Source organism: Somniosus microcephalus, unplaced genomic scaffold (genome assembly GCF_052327205.1).
Source record: "Somniosus microcephalus isolate GS21.2 unplaced genomic scaffold, FLI_Smic_1.0 unresolved_chr4, whole genome shotgun sequence".
NCBI classification, from domain to species: domain Eukaryota; kingdom Metazoa; phylum Chordata; class Chondrichthyes; order Squaliformes; family Somniosidae; genus Somniosus; species Somniosus microcephalus.
This window is the reverse complement of record NW_028225182.1, coordinates 54,162,728-54,186,465: the sequence shown is the minus strand read 5'-3', so window position 1 is coordinate 54,186,465 and position 23,738 is coordinate 54,162,728. Positions and strand designations below refer to the sequence as shown.

Here is a 23,738-nt window from a genome sequence, read left to right as displayed (position 1 = left end):
CTCCACGTAACTGAAGTCCCTCATCCCTGGTACCATTCTGGTCAATCTCCCCTTAACCTTCTCTGCTCTAAGGAGAACAATCCCAGCTTCTCCAGTCTCTCCACGTAACTGAAGTCCCTCATCCCTGGTACCATTCTGGTCAATCTCCCTTTAATCTTCTCTGCTCTAAGGAGAACAATCCCAGCTTCTCCAGTCTCTCCACGTAACTGAAGTCGCTCATCCCTGGTACCATTCTGGTCAATCTCCCCTTAACCTTCTCTGCTCTAAGGTGAACAATCCCAGCCTCTCCAGTCTCTCCACGTAACTGAAGTCCCTCATCCCTGGTACCATTCTGGTCAATCTCCCCTTAATCTTCACTGCTCTAAGGAGAACAATCCAGGGCATTAACTCGATGCCCATGTGGCCACAGTCAGCAAGCCAGGAAATCAGATTCTGAGCCCTGGGCCGTGGTGAGATAACTAACTCACCACGGTATCAGCAGGATCCCATCACCTCGCACCTGCAGGGTCCTGGGTGTCTCAAGTGGATGAGTATCCTTTCTGGGAGCATCCGATGCCCTCCAGGTGGCTCGCCCGAGTGGCCGCCCGCCCCCAGACAATGAGCGTCCGCTGGCTTAGCTGGCCATGGGGAGGATTACAACAAAGTCTTCCACTGAGAGGTATGGAGATCGGGGAAGGGGGGAATCACTGAACAGCGATTGAGAGCTGATATCATCCCCTTCACCCCCCTTCCTTAGGCCAGCGGAAAGGAGCTGGCTGTAGCACGCTAGCCCATAAATGAGGGAGGGGACCGGACAACCACTGCTGTGTACAGATCAGTCCGACATCGGGGCAAAGCCTCCCCTCGACCATTCAGCAATGCTTGTTTGTTTTATTCATTCACGGGATGTGGACATCGCTGGCAAGGCCAGCATTTAGAGTCATAGAGGCATAGGGCTCGATTTTCATTGGGTCGTGGAGTCGGGATTGGAGGCGTGTGGGGGGTTAAAATCCCGAAATCGGGGGGCACGACCCCATCCCGCCCCCAACCCGCCTCCATGCCAGTTTCAAAGGCACTGGGAGCCGCCTCCCCGAGGCGGGAAGGGGATTAGTGCCAATTAACTGCCTGTTAACAGGTAGTTTTTAGCCTAATCCCTATTTTTATTGCTGAAGTGTGGGATTCCCGACGGCTCCAAACCACGCCAAGTTAGCGAGGCGGGCCGTCGGGCTGAAGGGCTTGGAGGGGTCGAGATGTCCGGTGTTCAGGTGAGTGATGGGTGCATGAGTGCAGAGGTAAGTGTGTTTGGTGTGTGTAAAGTGTTTAGAGAAGTTTTACTTACCTTTCCTTACCTTTACAGCCTTCCTTCCCTCAGGTCTCGGGAGTCCCTCATCTCACCGGCACAGAAAGCAGAATGGCTGCGAGCTGTCAAAATCTGCAGCATTCAGCTTTCTGTTCCGGGGAGATCTCTAAATCATCCTGAGAGGAAGGAATTAACCTGGAGTACAGATTGTCAGTGTTTGACAGCTTCAAACAGCAGTGAAACGCTGATATTTCATCTGTCAAAAGGCCTTGACAGATGAAATGTCAATCTGTGACATCACTTGTTGCCGGGTGGCCCTTAATTGGCCTGCTGGGCCCGCTGGGTGGGGTCAACAAGGTCAATCAAGTCAAAATCGCGTGGGTTGGCTAGAACTCGATGGAGGCGGGACTACAACCCCGAAAGTTGTAGTCCCGCCTCCTACCCGACTCCTCAATGAAAATCCAGCCCAAAGAGTCAAAGGGCTGGATTTTGTCAATGGGGAGCTTTTGGAGGCAGGTCTCCCAATTTTTGGGTTGTAGCCCCGCCTCCATCGACTTGTGGCCAACCCACGCTACTTTCCCTTGATTGATCTTGTTAAGCCCCGCCCAGCGGGCTCAGCAGGCCAATTAAGGGACACCTGGTTACTGGTGACGTCAGCGATTGACATTTCATCTGTCAAGAGCTTTTGACAGATGAAAAATCAGCGTTTGACGGCTCTGTGAAGCTGTCAAACACTGACAATCTGTCTTCTAACTTGAGTCCTTCTACTCAGACTCAGTTAGAGATCTCTCCAGACCAGAAAGCAGAGGCTGCAGCTTTTGACATTTCAGCGGCCATTCTGCTTTCTGTGCCAGTGAGCTGAGGGACCCCCGAGAACTGAAGGGAGGGAGCCTGCAGGAGAAAGTAAAGGTAAGTAAAACTTATTAAAACACTTTACACTCACTTCACACACTTACCTCTGCACACATGCACCCATCACTCACCTGAATACCGGACATCTCGACCCCTCCAACCCCTTCAGACCGACGGTCCACCTCGCTAACTTGGCGCGGTTCAGAGCCGTCGGGAAGCCCACACTTCAGGGCTAAAAATAGGGATTAGGCAAAAAACTGCCTGTTAGCTACCTGTTAACAGGCAGTTAATTGGCACTAATCCCCTTCCCGCCTCGGGGAGGCGGCTCCCTGCACAGGTCGGATACCCGCCTCCTGGGACATTGGCACGGGGGCGGGTTGGGGGCGGGATTCGTTCCTGCCCCCCGATTCTGCAATTTTCCCACCACTCCCGCCTCCAAACCCGCCTCCACAGGGCTTGGAAATTCGAGTCCATCGAGTCATAGGCCTAGAAATTGACTATAGCCCCGTTTGGGGTGCCAGCCTCGCCAGGGCGCTAAAAGTAGTGCCCCGGACGCAGTCGCGGCCGCCTGGCGGAAATTCAGTTTGAGCGCCCCAGAGGGAAGCGCAGCGCTACGGGAGGCGCCCCGCATCCCTCTTGGGGCGCTGCAACTGAATATCGCTGCGCAACATGCCGCAGCGCCACACGCTGTGGCACGGTGCGCTGCGGTACTGCAGGCCTTCCTCCCCTTCTTAAAGGGGAGGGGCCTTGTGCAGTCCGATCGAGGATCGCGAGTGCCGGCAAAAGAGCCCAGCGCCGAGGAGAAGTGCCGGGCTCTTGGAAAGCAGCCGGCACTCCGTGGAGGGGGGCGCTCAGGAGGTCGGGGACGGCAGCGCGGAGAGGTGCGGGCAGGCGGCCAGCAAAAAAAATGGCCGCCCCGCACCTCTCCTTTAATTAGTGCCTCTACCACCGCAGGTAGGCCCCCCTGAACCGGTCACAAATAGCGTCCGGCGTTAAAGCAGGGGGCGCAACTAAATATCGCGATCGGGGCGTCAGCGGGGCGCTGAATGTAGCGGGAGGCGTGGCCAGTGGCTTCCGACCCACTTAGCGCCCTCTTAAGGCGTTAACGGGTGGCGCAGCCCACTGAATTTCTAGGCCATAGAGTTATAAAGCACAGAAAGAGGCCCTTCGGCCCATCGTGTCTGCGCCGGCCATCAAGCCCTCTCTATTCTAATCCCATTTTCCAGCACTTGGTCCGTAGCCTTGTATGCTATGGCGTTTGAAGTGCTCATCTAAATGCTTCTTGAATGTTGTGAGGGTTCCTGCCTCTACCACCCTTTCAGGCAGTGAGTTCCAGATTCCAACCACCCTCTGGGTGAAAAAGTCTTTCCTCAAATCCCCTCTAAACCTCCTGCCCCTTACCTTGAAACTATGCCCCCTGGTTATTGACCCCTCTACTAAGGGAAAAAGTTCCTTTCTATCTACCCTATCTATGCCCCTCATAATTTTGTACACCTCAATCAGGTCCCCCCTCAGCCTTCTCTGCTCCAAGGAAAACAACCCCAGCCTGTCCAGTCTCTCTTCATAGCTGAAGCGCTCCAGCCCAGGTAACATCCTGGTGAATCTCCTCTGCACCCTCTCCAATGCAATCACATCCCTCCTATAGTGTGGCGACCAGAACTGCAAACAGTATTCCAGCTGTGGCCTAACTAGCGTTTTGTACAGCTCCATCATAACCTCCCTGCTCTTATATGCTATGCCTCGGCTAATGAAGGCAAGTATCCCATATGCCTTTTTAACCACCTTATCTACCTGTCCTGCTGCCTTCAGGGATCTATGTACATGCACACCAAGGTCCCTCTGATCCTCTGTCCTTCCTAGGATCCTACCATTCATTGTGTATTCCCTTACCTTGTTAGGCATTTATTGCCCATCCCTAGTTGCCCCTTGAGAAGGTGGTGGTGAGCCGCCTTCTTGAACCGCTGCAGTCCGTGTGGTGAAGGTGCTCCCACAGTGCTGTTAGGGAGGGAGTTCCAGGATTTTGACCCAGCGACGATGAAGGAATGGCCGATATATTTCCAAGTCAGGATGGTGTGTGACTTGGAGGGGAACTTGGAGGTGGTGGTGTTCCCATGCGCCTGCTGCCCTTGTCCTTCTAGGTGGAAGAGGTCGCGGGTTTGGGAGGTGCTGCCGAAGAAGCCTTGGTGAGTTGCTGCAGTGCATCTTGTAGATGGTACACACTGCAGCCACGGTGCGCCGGTGGTGGAGGGAGTGGATGTTTAAGGTGGTGGATAGGGTGCCGATCAAGCGGGCTGCTTTGTCCTGGATGGTGTCGAGCTTCTTGAGTGTTGTTGGAGCTGCACTCATCCAGGCAAGTGGAGAGTATTCCATCACACTCCTGACTTGTGCCTTGTAGATGGTGGAAAGGCTTTGGGGAGTCGGGAGGTGAGACACTCGCTGCAGAATACCCAGCCTCTGACCTGCTCTTATTGGAGAGCTCTTTCAAAGAGCCAGCATTTGCACGATGGGCCGAATGGCCTCCTTCTACCTCCAGGAGAGGAGGCCCATGCGCCAGCTGCCCTTGTCCTGCTAGGTGGCGGAGGCCGCTTGGTTTGGGAGGTGCTGTCTTCCAAGATAAGCGTGAAAACGAATGAATTACTCACCTCGTGTTGGTCGTGGCGAGAGAACTCTAACTTAACGAGAGGGTCGTGGGCGCCGGTCAATATCGCCATGACAACCCCACTGTGTTTTGTTGGACGTACCACAGCCTCAAACCTCAGAGACCAGTTCACCTGAGACTCGGATTCATTCAGGAAATCTGGGAAGTAAAGTAGGACAAGTATTGGGATAACACACGGGCTGGGATGTGTCGCACACAGGATAATGAAAGAAAGACTGGCGTTTCCCCAGCGCCTTTCACCACCTCAGGGTGTCCCAAAGCGCTTCACAGCCAATTGTAATGTAGGAAACGCGGCAGCCAATTTGCGCGCAGCAAGATCCCACAAACAGCAATGTGATAAATGACCATGCTGTAATAAACTCACTACAGAAAACTCTTTTTTATCCGGCACCGACGGGACCGGCGTGCTGCCGGTTTATCAAAAAGTCCGGATTACAGAGAGGTATAGTTTAAAGGTACGATAGCCCCGTACACAGCAACAAATCCAGGCTTCCCTGTTGCTTAGCAACATGTGCAAGAACTCCGGCCACAGACCAAGCGTCCCTGTTGCTTAGCAACAAGTGCACGAACCCCAGTTACACAGCCACAGATCCAGGAACTGCCACTAAGATGAAGTAAAACTTACCTGAACCTACTCCTGAATTTTGCCGGTTAACAGAGGTTTCCGGTTATTTAGGTGCCGGTTAAGAGAGAGTTTCCTGTACACACTTGGTTTGAGTATAAAGCAAGGCTTTAATCAACTTGTTTCAGAACATGGAGGTCTAGTTGTACTTCACTAGTTCCTTGTCTTACAAATTGTCCCTGAGCAAGCTGGGCGCACGCCCGAGTATTTATACTCCTTGGATGGCGCCACCAGCTGGCCGTCCAGTGTTATTTCATGAGTAGTTTCATGATGATGATGAGATTTATAACAGACCAGATAATCTGTTTTTTTTAGTGATGTTGGTTGAGGGATAAATAATGGCCCCAGGACACCGGGGAGAAGCCCCCCCCGCTCTTCTTTGAAATAGTGGCTGTGGGATCTTTCACGTCCACGGAGACTCGGGGGGGGGAGGGGGCGGGGAAACACAGGCATTCTAAGGCAAGATATACTTGCCATAGAGGGAGTGCAACGAAGGTTCACGAGATTGATTCCTGGGATGGCGGGACTGTCGTATGAGAAGAGATTGAGTAAACTAGGCCTGTATTCTCTTGAATTCAGAAGAATGAGAGGGGAATCTTATTGAAGCATACAAAATTATTACAGGGCTTGATAGGGTGGATGCTGGGAGAATGTTTCCCTTGACTGGGCAGTCTAGAACTAGGGGCCACAGCCTCAGGATAAAGGGTAGGACATTCAGGACTGAGATGAGAAGAAATTTCTTCACACAGAGGGTGGTGAATCTTTGGAATTCTCTACCTCAGAGGGCTGTGGAGGCTCAGTCATTGGGTATATTCAAAGCAGAGATCGATAGATTTCTGACTAGTAAGGGCATCAAGGGATATGGCGATAGGGCCGGTGAATGGAGTTGAGGCAGAAGATCAATATATATTAATAATGATCTAGACGAGGGAACTAGATGTAATATCTCCAAGTTTGCAGACGACACAAAGCTGGGTGGGCATGTGTGCTGTGAGGAGGATGCCGAGAAACTCCAGTATGATTTGGACAGGTTGGGTGATTGGGCAGATGCATGGCAGATGCAGTATAATGTGGATAAATGCGAGGTTATCCACTTTGGTGGCAAAAACAGGAAGACAGATTATTATCTGACCGGCAATAGATTGGGAGAAGGGGAAGTGCAATGAGACCTGGGTGTCCTAGTGCACCAGTCGCTGAAGGTAAGCATGCAGGTGCAGCAAGCGGTTAAGAAGGCAAACGGTATGTTGGCCTTCGTAGCGAGAGGGTTTGAGTACAGGAACAAGGATGTCTTGCTGCAGTTGTACAGGGCCTTGGTGAGACCACACCTTGAGTATTGTGTGCAGTTTTGGTCGCCTTATCTGAGGAAGGATGTTCTTGCCATGGAGGGAGTGCAGCGAAGATTCACCAGACTGATACCTGGGATGGCAGGGATGACGTATGAGGAGAGATTGGGTCTATTGGGCTTATACTTGCTAAAGTTTAGAAGAATGAGAGAGGGATCTCATTGAAACTTATAAAATTCTGACAGGACTGGACAGACTAGATGCAGGAAGGATGTTCCCGATGGTTGGGGAGTCCAGAACCAGGGGTCACAGTCTAAGGATAAGGGGTAAGCCATTTAGGACAGAGATGAGGAGGAATTTCTTCACCCAGAGAGTGGTGAACCTGTGGAATTCTCTACCACAGAAGGCAGTTGAGGCCAATTCATTAAATATATTCAAGAAGGAGTTGAATATATTTCTTAAGGCTAAAGGGATCAAGGGATATGGGGAGAAGGCAGGGACAGGGTACTGAATTTGGATAATCAGCCATGACCTCATTGAATGGCGGAGCAGGCTCGAGGGGCCGAATGGCCTACTCCTGCTCCTATTTCTTATGTCCTCACGTTCTTATTCTCTTACCGCTGCTTTTGAAGACGGCCATTCCTACCCCGGGGAAGAAGGCTCCCGGCACAATGTTGGTCGAACACTGTAAGTTGGGATTGTTGGTCACTTTCTTCGCAAGCCACGACGTATTTTGCTGCAGCCAATCCCAGTTCGCGATGCAGGCATCCAATGGGTGCTTGAGCTGAGAGGATCAAGAGACAGGGTCGTCAGCGGGAAGGTCGGTCACCCCCCCACCGCCCGCCGGACACTCGACATGGCACCTCGCACCAGATCACCCGCAGCGAGAGCCAACTCCCTCAGAGCAGAAAATTCATGGAACCACACAGCACAGGAGGAGGCCATTCGGCCCATCGTGCCTGTGCCGGCTCTTTGAACGAGCTCTCCAATTAGTCCCACTCCCCCTGCTCTTTCCCCACAGCCCTGTGAATTTTCCCCTTTCCAGTATTTCTCCAATTATCTTTTGAAAGTTACTATTGAATCTGCTTCCACCGCCCTTTCAGGCAGCGCGTTCCAGATCACAACAACTCGCTGCGTAAAAACATTCTCCTCATCTCCCCTCTGGTTCTTTTGCCGATTATCTTCAATTTGTGTCCTCTGGTTACCGACCCTCCCGCCAGTGGAAACAGTTTCTCCTTATTTACTCCATCAAAACCCCATGTAATTTTGAACACCTCGATTAAATCTCCCCTTAACCTTCTCTGCTCTAAGGAGAACAACCCCAGCTTCTCCAGTCTCTCCATGTAACTGAAGTCCCTCAGCCCTGGGACCATTCTGGTAAATCTCCTCCGCACCCTCTCCAAGGTCTTGACAACCTTCCTAAAGTGCGGTGCCCAGGATTGGACACAATACTCCAGCTGGGACCTAACCAGTGTTTTATAAAGGGTTTAGCACAACTTCCTTGCTTTTGTACTCATGGGGCTGGATTTTCATAGAGGAGTCATGTAGGAGGCGGGACTACAACTTTCGGGGTTGTAGTCCCGCCTCCATCGAGTTCTAGCCAACCCACGCGATTTTCCCTTGATTGATCTTGTTAAGCCCGCCCAGCGGGCTCAGCAGGCCAATTAAGGGACACCCGGTTACTGGTGATGTCAGCGATTGACATTTCATCTGTCAAGAGCTTTTGACAGATGAAATATCAGTGTTTGACAGCTCTGTGAAGCTGTCAAACACTGACAATCTGTCTTCTAATTTGAGTCCTTCTCCACAGGCTCAGTTAGAAATCTCTCCAGAACAGAAATCTGAATGCTGCAGATTTTGACAGCTCGCGGCCATTCTGCTTTCTGTGCCGGTGAGATGAGGGACTCCCGAGACCTGAAGGAGGGAAGCCTGCATTAGTAGGTAAAGGTAAGTAAAACTTATTTAAACACTTTACACACACCAAATACACTTACCTCTGCACTCATGCACCCATCACTCACCTGAACACCGGACATCTCGAACCCTCCAAGCCCTTCAGCCCGACGGTCCGCCTCGTTAACTTGGCGTGGATTGGAGCCGTCGGGAATCCCACACTTCAGGGCTGAAAATAGGGATTAGGCTAAAAACTGCCTGTTAACAAGCAGTTAATTGGCACTAATCCCCTTCCCGCCTCGGGGAGGCAGCTCCCAGCACAGGTCGGGTATCCGCCTCCTGGGAAACGGACACAGAGGCGGGTTGGGGGCGGGAAGGGTTCGTGCCTCCCGATTCTGCAATTTTCACCCCGCTCCCACCTCCAAACCCGCCTCCTCGGGGCTTGGAAATTCGAGCCCTTTGCCTCTATTTATGAAGCCCAGAATCCCGTAAACTTTTTTAACAGCTTTCTCAACCTGCCCTGCCAACCTTCAACGATTTGTGCACATATACCCCCAGGTCCCTCTGTTCATGCACCCACTTTAGGATTGTACCCTTTAGTTTATATTGCCTCTCCTCGTCTTTCCTAACAAAGTGTATCATTTCACACTTTTCTGCGTTAAATTTCACCTGCCACGTGTCTGCCCATCCAACCAGCCTGTCTATGCCCTCCTTGAAGTCTGTTACTGTCATAGAATCATAGAATAGTACAGCACAGGAGGAGGCCATTTGGCCCATCAGTTCTGTGCCAGCTCTTTCAAAGTTAGTCACACCCCGCGCCCCCCTCCTCTTTCCCCAGAGCCCTGCAATTTTTTCTCCTTCAAGTATTTATCCAATTCCCTTTTGAAGACTACTATTGAATCTGCCTCCACCGCCCTTTCAGGCAGCGCGTTCCAGATCACAGAAACACAGAAACATCGAAGATAGGAGCAGGGGTCGGCCATTCGGCCCCTCGAGCCTGCTCCGCCATTCAATGAGATCATGGCTGATCATCCAAATTCAGTACCCTGTCTCTGCCTTCTCCCCATATCCCTTGATCCCTTTAGCTTTAAGAAATATATCTAACTCCTTCTTGAATATATTTAATGAAATGGCCTCAACTGCCTTCTGTGGTAGAGAATTCCACAGGTTCACCACTCTCTGGGTGAAGAAATTCCTCCTCATCTCTGTCCTAAATGGCTTACCCCTTATCCTCAGACTGTGACCCCTGGTTCTGGACTTCCCCGCCATCGGGAACAGCCTTCCTGCATCTAGTCTGTCCAGTCCTGTTAGAATTTTATAAGTTTCAATGAGATCCTCTCTCATTCTTCTAAACTCTAGCGAATATAAGCCTAATCGACCCAATCTCTCCTCATACGTCATTCCTGCCATCCCAGGTATCAGCCTGGTGAATCTTCGCTGCACTCCCTCCATGGCAAGAACATCCTTCCTCAGATAAGGCGACCAAAACTGCACACAATACTCTTAATCCTAATCACTCGCTGCGTGAAAAAGGTTCCAGTATGATTTGGACAGGTTGGGTGATTGGGCAGATACATGGCAGATGCAGTATAATGTGGATAAATGCGAGGTTATCCACTTTGGTGGCAAAAAACAGGAAGGCAGATTATTATCTGAACGACAATAGATTGGGAGAAGGGGAAGTGCAACGAGACCTGGGTGTCCTTGTGCACCAGTCGCTGAAGGTAAGCATGCAGGTGCAGCAGGCAGTTAAGAAGGCAAATGGCATGTTGGCCTTCGTAGTGAGAGGATTCGAGTACAGGAACAAGGATGTCTTGCTGCAGTTGTACAGGGCCTTGGTGAGACCACACCTTGAGTATTGTGTGCAGTTTTGGTCGCCTTATCTGAGGAAGGATGTTCTTGCCATGGAGGGAGTGCAGCGAAGATTCACCAGACTGATACCTGGGATGGCAGGAATGACGTATGAGGAGAGATTGGGTCGATTGGGCTTATATTCGCTGGAGTTTAGAAGAATGAGAGGGGATCTCATTGAAACTTATAAAATTCTAACAGGACTGGACAGACTAGATGCAGGAAGGATGTTCCCAATGGCCGGGGAGTCCAGAACCAGGGGTCACAGTCTAAGGATAAGGGGTAAGCCATTTAGGACAGAGATGAGGAGGAATTTCTTCACCCAGAGAGTGGTGAACCTGTGGAATTCTCTACCACAGAAGGCAGCTGAGGCCAATTCATTAAATATATTCAAGAAGGAGTTAGATATATTTCTTAAGGCTAAAGGGATCAAGGGATATGGGGAGAAGGCAGGGACAGGGTACTGAATTTGGATGATCAGCCATGATCTCATTGAATGGCGGAGCAGGCTCGAGGGGCCGAATGGCCTACTCCTGCTCCTATCTTCGATGTTTCGATGTTCCCCCTCACGTTGCCGCTGGTTCTTTGCCTCATTGCTCAATGCACTCCCGAGTTTCGTGTCATCTTTGACCTGGTGCCCTGTACACCCAAATCCAGGTCATTAATCTACCTCAAAACGAGCGGTGGTCCCAACACTGACTCCGGGGGAAACACCACTGTACAGTTCAAAGGAACTCACGGGTAGAAGGAGGCTGGATTCATTGATGAGAAATCCGCCCATGGCAATCCTCATGTTGATCAGATTGCTCTCCAGACCCACATTCGGAAGAATTGTGATGGCCAGTGATGGCTTTCGATTTATGGTAAGCATAACCTGATTGCCTGTGCTTTTCACCAATATCTGTGGAAAGGAGAGTGAAAGAGAGAAAGAATTAGATTTCTCCAGCGCCTTTCACCACCACAGTGTAATGATCAATAACATGTCATTCTATTGTGGACACTAGGTGGAGCCGTAGAGCTGTATAGAGCTGTATATAGCTGTATGTATAAGACTACACTACCCAGCTGTATGTATATTAAGACTACATTACCCATGAGGCACTAGGCTACCCACAAGGCAGCAGTCAAGATGGAAGCCTCTACAGATACTGTACCTAGTCCACATGTGCTCAATAAAAGTGTCTAGCAAAAGCTAGCTGTGTTCATAATAAGAATGTCTATTTATTAATGAACATAAGACACAGGACGTCCCTAAGCGCTTTACAGCCAATGAAGTACTTTTTGAAGTGTGGTCACTGTTGTAATGTAGGAAACGCGGCAGCTAATTGCGCACAGCAAGCTCCCACAAACAGCAATGTGATAATGACCAGATCATCTGTTTTAGTGATGTTGCTTGAGGGATTAATATTGGCCCCAGGACACCGGGGAGAACTCCCCTGAGGGGGCAGATGGGGCCTCAGTTTAATGTCTCCTCCTCCTCCGAAAGTGCGGCGCTTCCTCAGTACTGCCCCTCTGACAGTGCAGCGCTCCCTCAGTACTGCCCCTCCGACAGTGCAGCACTCCCTCAGGACTGCCCCTCCGACAGTGCGGCGCTCCCTCAGTACTGCCCCTCCGACAGTGCGGTGCTCCCTCAGTACTGCCCCTCCGACAGTGCGGCGCTCCCTCAGTACTGCCCCTCTGACAGTGCGGCGCTCCCTCAGTACTGCCCCTCCAACAATGCAGCGCTCCCTCAGTACTGCCCCTCCGACAGTGCGGCGCTCCCTCAGTACTGCCCCTCCGACAGTGCAGCACTCCCTCAGTACTGTCCCTCCGACAGTGCGGCGCTCCCTCAGTACTGCCCCTCCGACAGTGCGGCGCTCCCTCAGTACTGCCCCTCCGACAGTGCGGCGCTCCCTCAGTACTGCCCCTCTGACAGTGCGGCGCTCCCTCAGTACTGCCCCTCCGACAGTGCGGCGCTCCCTCAGTACTGCCCCTCCGACAGTGCGACGCTCCCTCAGTACTGCCACTCCGACAGTGCGGCGCTCCCTCAGTACTGCCCCTCTGACAGTGCGTCGCTCCCTCAGTACTGCCCCTCTGACAGTGCGGCGCTCCCTCAGTACTGCCCCTCCGACAGTGCGGCGCTCCCTCAGTACTGCCCCTCTGACAGTGCAGCGCTCCCTCAGTACTGCCCCTCCGACAGTGCGGCGCTCCCTCAGTACTGCCCCTCCGACAGTGCGGCGCTCCCTCAGTACTGCCCCGCCGACAGTGCGGCGCTCCCTCAGTACTGCCCCTCCGACAGTGCGGCGCTCCCTCAGTACTGCCCCTCCGACAGTGCGGCGCTCCCTCAGTACTGCCCCTCTGACAGTGCGGCGCTCCCTCAGTACTGCCCCTCCGACAGTGCGGCGCTCCCTCAGTACTGCCCCTCCGACAGTGCGGCGCTCCCTCAGTACTGCCACTCCGACAGTGCGGCGCTCCCTCAGTACTGCCCCTCTGACAGTGCGTCGCTCCCTCAGTACTGCCCCTCCGACAGTGCGGCGCTCCCTCAGTACTGCCCCTCTGACAGTGCGGCACTCCCTCAGTACTGGCACCGGGGGTGTCAGTCTGAATTTTTTGTGTTCAAGTCTCTGGAGTGGGACTCGAACCCACGACCTCCGGACTCAGAGGTGCGAGAATGAGGGTGCTGCCCACTGAGCCAGGGTGAGAAGGGGACACAACCACACCTCACATGTGTGTAAAAGTTAACAAGTACCGGAGAGATCGGCCTTGGAGGGGGAGCAGCGCAGATTCACCAGAACGATACCCGGGGGGCTAAAAGGGTTAAATTCTGAGGCCAGGTTGCACACACTGGGCTTGTGTTCCCTCGAGTTTAGAAGATTAAGGGGTGATCTAATCGAGGTGTTGAAGATGATTAAAGGAGTTGATCGGGTCGAGAGAGAGAAACTATTTCCTCTGGTGGGGGGAGTCCAGAACAAGGGGGCAGAAACTTAAAATTAGAGCCAGGCCGTTCAGGGGTGATGTCAGGAAGCACTTCTTCACACAAAGGGTGGTGGAAATCTGGAACTCTCTCCCCCAAAAAGCTGCTGAGGCTGGGGGTCAATTGGAAATTTCAAGACTGAGATTGATAGATTTTTGTTGTGTAAGGGTAGTGAGCGATATGCAGTAAAGGCGGGTAAATGGAATTGAGGAACAAATCAGCCATGATCTCATTGAATGGTGGAGCAGGCTCGAGGGGCTGAACGGCCTCCTCCTGTTCCTGTGAAACACGCTCGACGGGCTGAATGGCCTCCTCCTGTTCCTGTGTAACAGGCTGGAGGGGCTGAATGGCCTCCTCCTGTTCCTGTGTAACAGGCTCGAGGGGCTGAATGGGTCTCCTCCTGTTCCTGTGTAACAGGCTCGAGGGGATGAATGGGCCTCCTCCTGTTCCTGTGTAACAGGCTCGAGGGACTGGATGGCCTCCTCCTGTTCCCGTGTTCCCAAGTTAACACAAAATTAACTTACCTTCTTCCATTTTCCGTCATTGAGGATGTCACCGGAGGAGACAGCAATGCGGCCATATTTGCTGTTGATCTGTATCTCGGGGCTGCCGTTTCTTAATGCCAGAATGAACCAGTTCCTCCCATCATCAGCATCTCCGTAAAACACAACCCCTTCCGGGTCGTAGGTCCGTAGGTCGAATTCTGATTGAAGGCCGTTACTGGGGAAAAGAGGGGTGGTCGAGTTATATATTCCCCACGCACAGAGGCGCACGCTCACTCCAACCTGCCCCTCCGACAGTGCGGCGCTCCCTCAGCACTCCCCCTCCGACAGTGCGGCGCTCCCTCAGTACTGCCCCTCCCACATTGCGGCGCTCCCTCAGTACTGCCCCTCCAACAGTGCGGCGCCCCCTCAGTACTGACCCTCCGACAGTGCGGCGCTCCCTCAGTACTGCCCCTCCGACAGTGCAGCGCCCCTCAGTAGTGACCCTCTGACAGTGCAGCGCTCCCTCAGTTCTGTCCCTCTGACAGTGCAGCGCTCCCTCAGTGCTGTCCCTCCGACAGTGCGGCGCTCCCTCAGTCGTGCCCCTCCAACAGTGCGGCGCTCCCTCAGTACTGCCCCTCTGACAGTGCGGCGCTCCCTCAGTACTGCCCCTTCGACAGTGCGGCGCTCCCTCAGTACTGCCCCTCTGACAGTGCGGCGCTCCCTCAGTACTGCCCCTTCGACAGTGCGGCGCTCCCTCAGTACTGCCCCTCTGACAGTGCAGCGCTCCCTCAATACTGCCCCTCCGACAGTGCGGCACACCCTCAGTACTGCCCCACCGACAGTGCGGCACTCCCTCAGTACTGCCCCTCCGACAGTGCGGCGTTCCCTCAGTACTGCCCCTCCGACAATGCAGCATGCCCTCAGTACTGCCCCTCCGACAGTGCGGCGCTCCCTCAGTACTGCCCCTCCGACATTGCGGCGCTCCCTCAGTACTGCCCCTCCGACAGTGCGGCGCTCCCTCAGTACTGCCCCTCCGACATTGCGGCGCTCCCTCAGTACTGCCCCTCCGACATAGAAATATAGAAGATAGGAGCAGGAGTAGGCCATTCGGCCCCTCGAGCCTGCTCCGCCATTTAATGAGCTCATGGCCGATCATCCAAACTCAGTACCCTGTCCCTGCCTTCTCCCCATATCCCTTGATCCCTTTAGCCTGAAGAAATATATCTAACTCCTTCTTGAATATATTTAATGAATTGGTTTCAACTGCCTTCTGTGATAGAGAATTCCACAGGTTCACCACTCTCTGGGTGAAGAAGTTCCTCCTCATCTCTGTCCTAAATGGCTTACCCCTTATCCTTTGTCTGTGACCCCTGGTTCTGGACTCCCCCGCTATCGGAACATCCTTCCTGCATCTAGTCTGTCTAGACCTGTTAGAATTTTATAAGTTTCAATGAGATCCCCTCTCATTCTTCTAAACTCCAGTGAGTATAAGCCCAATCGACCCAATCTCTCCTCATTTGTCATTCCTGCCATCCCAGGTATCAGTCTGGTGAATCTTCGCTGCACTCCCTCCATGGCAAGAACATCCTTCCTCAGATAAGGCGACCAAAACTGCACACAATACTCAAGATGTGGTCTCACCAAAGCCCTGTACAACTGCAGCAAGACATCCTTGCTCCTGTACTCGAATCCTCTCGCTACGATGGCCAACATACCATTTGCCTTCTTAACCGCCTGCTGCACCTGCATGCTTACCTTCAGCGACTGGTGCACAAGGACACCCAGGTCTCATTGCACTTCCCCTTCTCACAATCTATTGCCATTCAGATAATAATCAGCCTTCCTGTTTTTGCCACCAAAGTGGATAACCTCGCATTTATCCACATTATACTGCATCTGCCATGCTTCTGCCCAATCACCCAACCTGTCCAAATCATACTGGAGTTTCTCGGCATCCTCCTCACAGCACACACGCCCACCCAGCTTTGTGTCGTCTGCAAACTTGGAGATATTACATCTAGTTCTCTTGTCTAGATGAATAATATATATTGTGAATGCTGCTGTGAAGCAGCACCAGGTGTCCGTCCGTACCTTTCAAACAACTGTATGTGCAGGTTGAGGGTGTCTGAAGGGGTGGGGTTCTCCCAGTGTTGATTCAAAGACAGCAGGCTGGGATTCTTGGAGTCTGCCCAGAAGAAGCAGGAATTAAATATCTATCGGCGATTCAGGTAAAACAGGAAGAAAAGACAGAAAGGTTTTTAGAATTGTACCTCCACATTGAACCGATTTAAGGAGGATGCTCTCTGTATAAGTTATAATGCAGGCCCACTGAGTGAGGGGGGAGACTGTCTGACCGCGGTTTCTTATTCCCATCAAAGTAATGGTCAACTGACTCCAGAGCCGGTAACACCCCCAGCAGTATAAAACTTCTGATAGTATGGATCTCCTTTCGACAGCTTCCTGTGACAGCGGGCAGGATTTTCATTGGGCCATGGAGGCGGGATTGGAAGCGTGCGGGGGGTTAAAATCCCCAAACCGGGGGTCCCGAACCCATCCCGCCCCCCAACCCGCCTCCATGCCAGTTTCAAAGGAGGCGGATACCCGACCCGCACTGGGAGCCGCCTCCCCGAGGCAGGAAGGGGATTAGTGCCAATTAACTGCCTGTTAACAGGTAGTTCACCGGCAGTTTTTAGCCTAATCCCTATTTTTATTGCTGAAATGTGGGATTCCCGACGGCTCCAAACCACGGCAAGCTAGCGAGGCGGGCCGTCGTGATGAAGGGCTTGGAGGGGTTGAGATGTCCGGTGTTCAGGTGAGTGATGGGTGCATGAGTGCAGAGGTAAGTGTGTTTGGTCTGTGTAAAGTGTTTAATAAGTTTTACTTACCTTTACTTACCTTTACAGCCTTCCTTCCTTCAGGTCTCGGGAGTCCCTCATCTCACCGGCACAGAAAGCAGAATGGCTGCGAGCTGTCAAAAATTGCAGCATTCAGCTTTCTGTTCCGGGGAGATCTCTAAATCATCCTGAGAGGAAGGAATTAACCTGGAGTACAGATTGTCAGTGTTTGACAGCTTCAAACAGCTGTGAAACGCTGATATTACATCTGTCAAAAGCTCTTGACAGATGAAATATCAATCTGTGACGTCACCTGTTGCCGGGTGGCCCTTAATTGGCCTGCTGAGCCCGCTGGGCGAGCTCAACAAGGTCAATCAAGTCAAAATCACGTGGGTTGGCTCGAACTCGATGGAGGCGGGACTACAACCCCGAAAGTTGTAGTCCCGCCTCCTACCCAACTCCTCAATGAAAATCCAGCCCAGCGAGTGGAGAAATGAGGTCCCTCCCACAGCAGATCGTAGTGGGCAGGTTGGGGCGATGTTTTTTCCACGGTCCGGGAGCTGTGGCCGCAGCCATGCTTTGGGTCGACCCTCAACTTTTTATTTATTCGTTCACCGGCGGGGGGGGTGGGTTCGGGGTGCGAGTGTCACCAGCAAGGCCCAGCATTTATTGCCCATCCCTAATTGCCCCTCCATAAGGTGGTGGTGAGCCGCCTTCTTGAACCGCTGCAGTCCGTGTGGTGAAGGTGCTCCCAAAGCGCTGTTAGGGAGGGAGTTCCAGGATTTTGATATTTCTTCGTAACGGTTTGTTACAATTGAGTGTCTTGCCAGGCCGTGTCAGAGGGGCAGTTAAGAGTCAACCACATTGCTGTGGGTCTGGAGTCACTTATCGGCCAGACCGGGTAAGGAAGGTAGATTTCCTCCCCTAAAGGACATTAGAGAACCAGATGGGTTTTTATAACACGATAGCAAGGGTTTCGACCTGAAACATTAACTCTGTTTCTCTCTCCAAGGATATGGCATAGAAACATAGAAACATAGAAGATAGGAGCAGGAGTTGGCCATTCGGCCCCTCGAGCCTGCTCCGCCATTCAATAAGATCATGGCTGATCATCCAAATTCAGTACCCTGTCCCTGCCCATAGCCCTTGATCCCTTTAGCCTTAAGAAATATATCTAACTCCTTCTTGAATATATTTAATGAATTGACCTCCACTGCCTTCTGTGGTAGAGAATTCCACAGGTTCACCACTCTCTGGGTGAAGAGATTCCTCCTCATCTCTGTCCTAAATGGCTTACCCCTTATCTTTAGACTGTGACCCCTGGTTCTGGACTCCCCCGCCATCGGGAACATCCTTCCTGCATCTAATCTGTCTAGTCCTGTTAGAATTTTATAAGTTTCAATGAGATCCCCTCTCATTCTTCTAAACTCCAGCGAATATAAGCCCAATCGACCCAATCTCTCCTCATACGCCATTCCTGCCATCCCAGGTATCAGTCTGGTGAATCTTCGCTGCACTCCCTCCATGGCAAGAACATCCTTCCTCAGATAAGGCGACCAAAACTGCACACAATACACAAGGTGTAGTCTCACCAAGGCCCTGTACAACTGCAGCAAGACATCCTTATTCCTGTACTCAAACCCTCTCGCTACGAAGGCCAACATACCATGTGCCTTCTTAACCGCCTGCTGCACCTGCATGCTTACCTTCAGCGACTGGTGCACAAGGACACCCAGGTCTCGTTGCACTTCCCCTTCTCCCAATCTATTGCCATTCAGATAATAATCTGCCTTCCTGTTTTTGCCACCAAAGTGGATAACCTCGCATTTATCCACATTATACTGCATCTGCCATGCATCTGCCCACTCACCCAACCTGTCCAAATCATACTGGAGTTTCTCGGCATCCTCCTCACAGCACACACGCCCACCCAGCTTTGTGTCGTCTGCAAACTTGGAGATATTACATCTAGTTCCCTCGTCTAGATCATTAATATATATTGTGAATAGCTGGGGTCCTGGGACCGATCCCCGCGGTACCCCACTCGTCACTGCCTGCCACTCGGAAAAAGACCCGTTTATTCCAACTCTTTGCTTCCTGTCTGCCAACCAGTTCTCTATCCAAGTCAGTACCTTGCCCCCAAATCCCATGTGCTTTAACTTTACACGCTAATCTCTTATGCGGGACCTTATCGAAAGCCTTCTGAAAGTCCAAATACACCACATCCACTGGTTCTCCCTTATCTAGTCTACCAGTTACATCCTCAAAACATTCCAGTAGATTTGTTCCCCATTAAATATTCCCCTGATTCTGACTGCAAAGGACCTACGCTTGGCTTCACCAATCTTTTTCTCTTCACATATCTATAGAAGCTTTTACAGCTTGGCCTCCTGAGTTTGTCCCCAACATTTTCTGTTGTTATTTCGGGTTTTTATAACAACCCGGTAGTTTCATGCTCGCCGTTACTGATACCGGCTTTTTATTCCAGATTTATTTATTAACTGGATCTAAATTCCCCCGCTGCCTGGGGTGGGATTTGACCTCATGCCTCTTGGATCATTAGTCCACGTCTCTGGGTTACTAGTCCAGTGACATAACCACGCTGCTACCGTAGCCGATTGCGGAGCGGGGGGGGCCGCATCGTCCGTGGATTGGATTGAGCGCCGTCCGCTGTGTCCGAGGGAGGTTGAAGCCGGGGACCTCTGGCGTTGGGTCAGTGATGAGGGCCTAGAAATTCACTTGCGTTTGCGCCCAATTAGGGGCGAAAGAGTGAGTTGCACCGGAAGTTGCGTCGCGCCCGAAATTAGGTGGGCCCTAACATCGGCGTTAGCTGGTAGCGCTGCGCCGGCACTGATGACGTCATCGGTGTGCGCAGTGCCCCGGTACCGCCCGAAACCACGCCGATCCCCATCTTCAGTAGCGGCCGCCTCATCCGTGGTGGCTGCTAACAACATCGGGAGACCGGGTCCTTACAGCAGCCTTAGCGGGGCGCTTTAAGGTGGAGGTGCGGCCGGCCGCTTTTTCGGCGGCCGCCTGCCCGCACCTCCTTCCCCGGCCTCCTCCACCCCCCCCCCCCCCCCGCGGCATTGCCGGCTGGTTTCCGTGGAGCCCGGCACTTCTCCGTTGTGCCGGGCTCTTCTGCCGGCACTTGCAATCGGGGCTCCGGCCATTGCAGGCACCTCCCCCTTAAGAGAAGGGGGAGGCCTGCAGTACAGCAGCCTGCCGCACCGCATCGGGTGGCGCAGCGGGGCCGGGAGCGCTGAAATTCACTTTCAGCGCCCCAAGCGGGGCGGCCAAACCCTGGAACAGCGCCCGGTTCCGCTTTGGGGCGCTGAAGGTGAATATGGGGCGGGCACAACTGGCTCCGCGGCGGGCGCAAAATTTACGGCGCAAACGAGCTGGTGGGGCTATACCCAATTTCTAGGCCGAGGTGTTTAATCTTTCTCGCTCTCTCTTCGGCAGTCCCTCGGAGCCGAGGATGACTTACTTCCCCGTTAAAAATTAATTTCTCAGGTGACCGATCTTTACGTTGCTTGATCTTTATCTCATTGAAACTTATAAAATTCTAACAGGACGGGACAGACTAGATGCAGGAAGGATGTTACCGATGGTCGGGGAGTCCAGAACCAGGGGTCACAGTCTAAGGATAAGGGGTAAGCCATTTTAGGACAGAGATGAGGAGGAATTTCTTCACCCAGAGAGTGGTGAACCTGTGGAATTCTCTACCACAGAAGGCAGTAGAGGCCAATTCATTAAATGTATTCAAGAAGGAGTTGGATATATTTGTTAAGGCTAAAGGGATCAAGGGATATGGGGAGAAGGCAGGGACAGGGTACTGAATTTGGATGATCAGCCATGATCTCATTGAATGGCAGAGCAGGCTCGAGAGGCCGAATGGCCGACTCCTGCTCCTATCTTCTATGTTTCTAAGTTTGCATTCCACGATTTTCTTCGGCAGCACCTCCCAAACCCGCGACCTCCGCCGGCTAGCAGGACAAGGGCAGCAGGCGCGTGGGAACACCACCACCTCCAAGTTCCCCTCCAAGTCACACACCATCCTGACATGGAAATATATCGGCCGTTCCTTCATTGGCGCTGGGTCAAAATCCTGGAACTCCCTCCCTAACAGCACTGTGGGAGCACCTTCACCACACGGACTGCAGCGGTTCAAGAAGGCGGCTCACCACCACCTTCTCAAGGGCGATTAGGGGATGGGCAATAAATATTGGTCCTCACCAGTGACGCCCACCTTCCAGGAACGAGTAAAAAAAAAAGTTCCATCCATCTGGATAGCAGCTGCGCGAATATTGGCTGCTGTGTCCCAAAATGGCCGACACTATTTTAAGCGCTTTCGTGGTGAGTTTTTCCAAGTCTTTGTGAACGGAAAGGTCGGTGTTGCTCATGAATTTTTTTTCCATCTCGCGGAGAGCGGTGGCCTCACGGTGAAGGGCGGGCGGGTCAATGTGGGACGGCACCGGGAGCCGCTCAGCCGGAGTGGCCTCGCGCGACCCCTGACTCCATCCCTATGGTGGTGTTTAGCTGCATGCCCACCATCTTGACTGGCAGCTCCACGACCGTGATATAAATATCAAACCACCGACAATATCAAACTCCGGATACAGATCAATTATAATCCATTATAATCCCGTTGAGTTAGGTCGCAGATCAGCCCTGATCTCATCGAATGGCTAGACAGGCTTGAGGGGCTGAATGGGCCGCCTCCTGTTCCTGTGTAACAGGCTTGAGAACTGAACGGCCTCCTCCTGTTCCTATGTAACAGGCTCGAGGGGCTGAACGGGCCTCCTCCTGTTCCTGTGTAACAGGCTCGAGGGGCTGAATGGCCGCCCCCCGTTCGTATGTTCCTATGAGTTGAATTTTGATTCCAGGAGCCCGCAATCACTTTGGCAGTCCAATGCTTGACTCCAAACAGTCTGGTCAGGAGGAAGCGCGAACAGACTGGATCGCGCTCGACACACAAGCCATCCGCATAAGCCGGCGCTACACATTACCTTCTCCGATTGCAGATTTCCGACTCCTCGGTACAGACTTAAGTCGGCAAAGACGGTAGAGAGAAGGGAAAACGCAGTCACGAGCCCGCTAGCGTGTCCCATTGCTGCTCCGACGTGAGGGAGAACGAGGGAGAGCGAGCTCCACACGGACTGCTCGCCGATCAGCAGGAAAAGCTGGCGACGAAATGGGCAAAAGCATTTTGGCAAACTGTCTTATATCTGTCTGATATTTGTTTGAGCGGTTTCTCAAGGGGATGCGCGCAGCGATAGTGAACTTTGCTCCGATAAACAGTGGCCTCATTCTATTTATGCCGTTGACATGCAGAGATGTCCTGTTTTGAAAAGAAATGGGGAACTTTGGTCAAAGGCAAAGTGTGGGAGCCCGCTGCTTAAAAAAACCCCCCAGTTTTGTCAGTCTTCCGCGAAATGTTCAAGGTTCTCGGAGATCACTTTATACGAGAGGTAACATTAATCTGGGCCAGAGTGATCCCCTGGGCCGCTTTTTTTTTCCAACCGCTAATTGTCTTGTATTTTTCTTTAAAGAAATCTGGTTTTCCCGCCTCTCCCAAGGAGATCACGGGGCTGGCGGGCGGGGTTGAAGAGTGTCTGCAGCAGGATGTACAAGGTATGGTGGACAGGCTGGATGGGGTGCTTGAGGGGCCTGTGGGGGGGCGGGGGGGAGAAACATAGAAACATAGAAGATAGGAGCAGGAGTCGGCCATTCGGCCCCTCGAGCCTGCTCCGCCATTCAATGAGATCATGGCCAATCATCCAAATTCAGTACCCTGTCCCTGCTTTCTCCCCATACCCCTTGATCCCTTTAGCCTTAAGAAATATATCTAACTCCTTCTTGAATATATTTAATGAATTGGCCTCAGCTGCCTTCTGTGGTAGAGAATTCCACAGGTTCACCGCTCTCTGGGTGAAGAAATTCCTCCTCATCTCAGTCCTAAATGGCTTACCCCTTATCCTTAGACTGTGACCCCTGGTTCTGGACTCCCCGACCCCGGGAGGTGGTGGGGTTGAAGGTGTTGGCCTCCTGTTCCTCCTGGCCCACAAAGCGAAGGACGTTTGTAAAAACGGCTCACCACCCCCGGCCTCTCACCAGCGGGCTGCCGCGACAGTGCGCAGGTCCCGTTTTCGAGAAGACGCCGCGTGTCAGCGACATCCTCGGGCCGTGACTTGCCATCTTCAGTAGCCCACCCATCTCCCCCACTCCCCCACCCCCCGCATGCCTTAGGCGGGAGCCTTGCCCAGTGCCTGATTGGCCCCCTGTTAACAGTACAGCGGAGGCGGGGATCTCGAGGTTCGAAGCTTTTAACCTCTCGCTCAACCCGGACCCTTGCCCACCGGGGGAGGGGTTTAAAATCGAGGCCAAATATATCAGCCAGATGGAGACTTTCCCTAATCTGCTTGGGTTACTGGCTGGAGGGAGCAGGTTTTCCATAATGAGATACCTTAGGGGTGGTCCAGACTCAATTCTCCCCTGGCCTGTGCTTCCTGGCACCTCCCATTCTTCACTTAGAAACTCCAGTATGATTTGGACAGGTTGGGTGATTGGGCAGAAACATGGCAGATGCAATATAACGTGGATAAATGTGAGGTTATCCACTTTGTTGTCAAAAACAAGAAGGCAGATTAATATCTGAACGGCAATAGATTGGGAGAAGGGGAAGTGCAACGAGACCTGGGTGTCCTTGTGCACCAGTCGCTGAAGGTGAGCATGCAGGTGCAGCAGGCGGTTAAGAAGGCAAATGGTATGTTGGCCTTCGTAGCGAGAGGGTTTGAGTACAGGAACAAGGGTGTCTTGCTGCAGTTGTACAGGGCCTTGGTGAGACCACACCTTGAGTATTGTGTGCAGTTTTGGTCGCCTTATCTGAGGAAGGATGTTCTTGCCATGGAGGGAGTGCAGCGAAGATTCACCAGGCTGATACCTGGGATGGCAGGAATGACGTATGAGGAGAGATTGAGTTGATTGGGCTTATACTCACTGGAGGTTAGAAGAATGAGAGGGGATC

General features: G+C 52.5%; 1 protein-coding gene across 1 annotated transcript in view; it reads right to left on the bottom strand.

Annotated features, from left to right (window-relative positions):
- Window positions 1-21,918, bottom strand: part of shbg (sex hormone-binding globulin) — a 31,302-nt gene extending 9,384 nt beyond the window's left edge. Inside the window, exons 1-6 of the mRNA XM_085977585.1 lie at window positions 21,721-21,918; window positions 15,969-16,090; window positions 13,917-14,112; window positions 11,179-11,340; window positions 7,314-7,479; window positions 4,774-4,928 (exon numbers count right to left, since the gene is read on the bottom strand). Of these exons, the coding sequence (XP_085833711.1) occupies window positions 4,774-4,928; window positions 7,314-7,479; window positions 11,179-11,340; window positions 13,917-14,112; window positions 15,969-16,090; window positions 21,721-21,822 (903 nt within the window). The 5' untranslated portion in view covers window positions 21,823-21,918. The remainder of the gene's footprint in view (window positions 1-4,773; window positions 4,929-7,313; window positions 7,480-11,178; window positions 11,341-13,916; window positions 14,113-15,968; window positions 16,091-21,720) is intronic.
- Window positions 21,919-23,738: the final 1,820 nt, after the last annotated feature.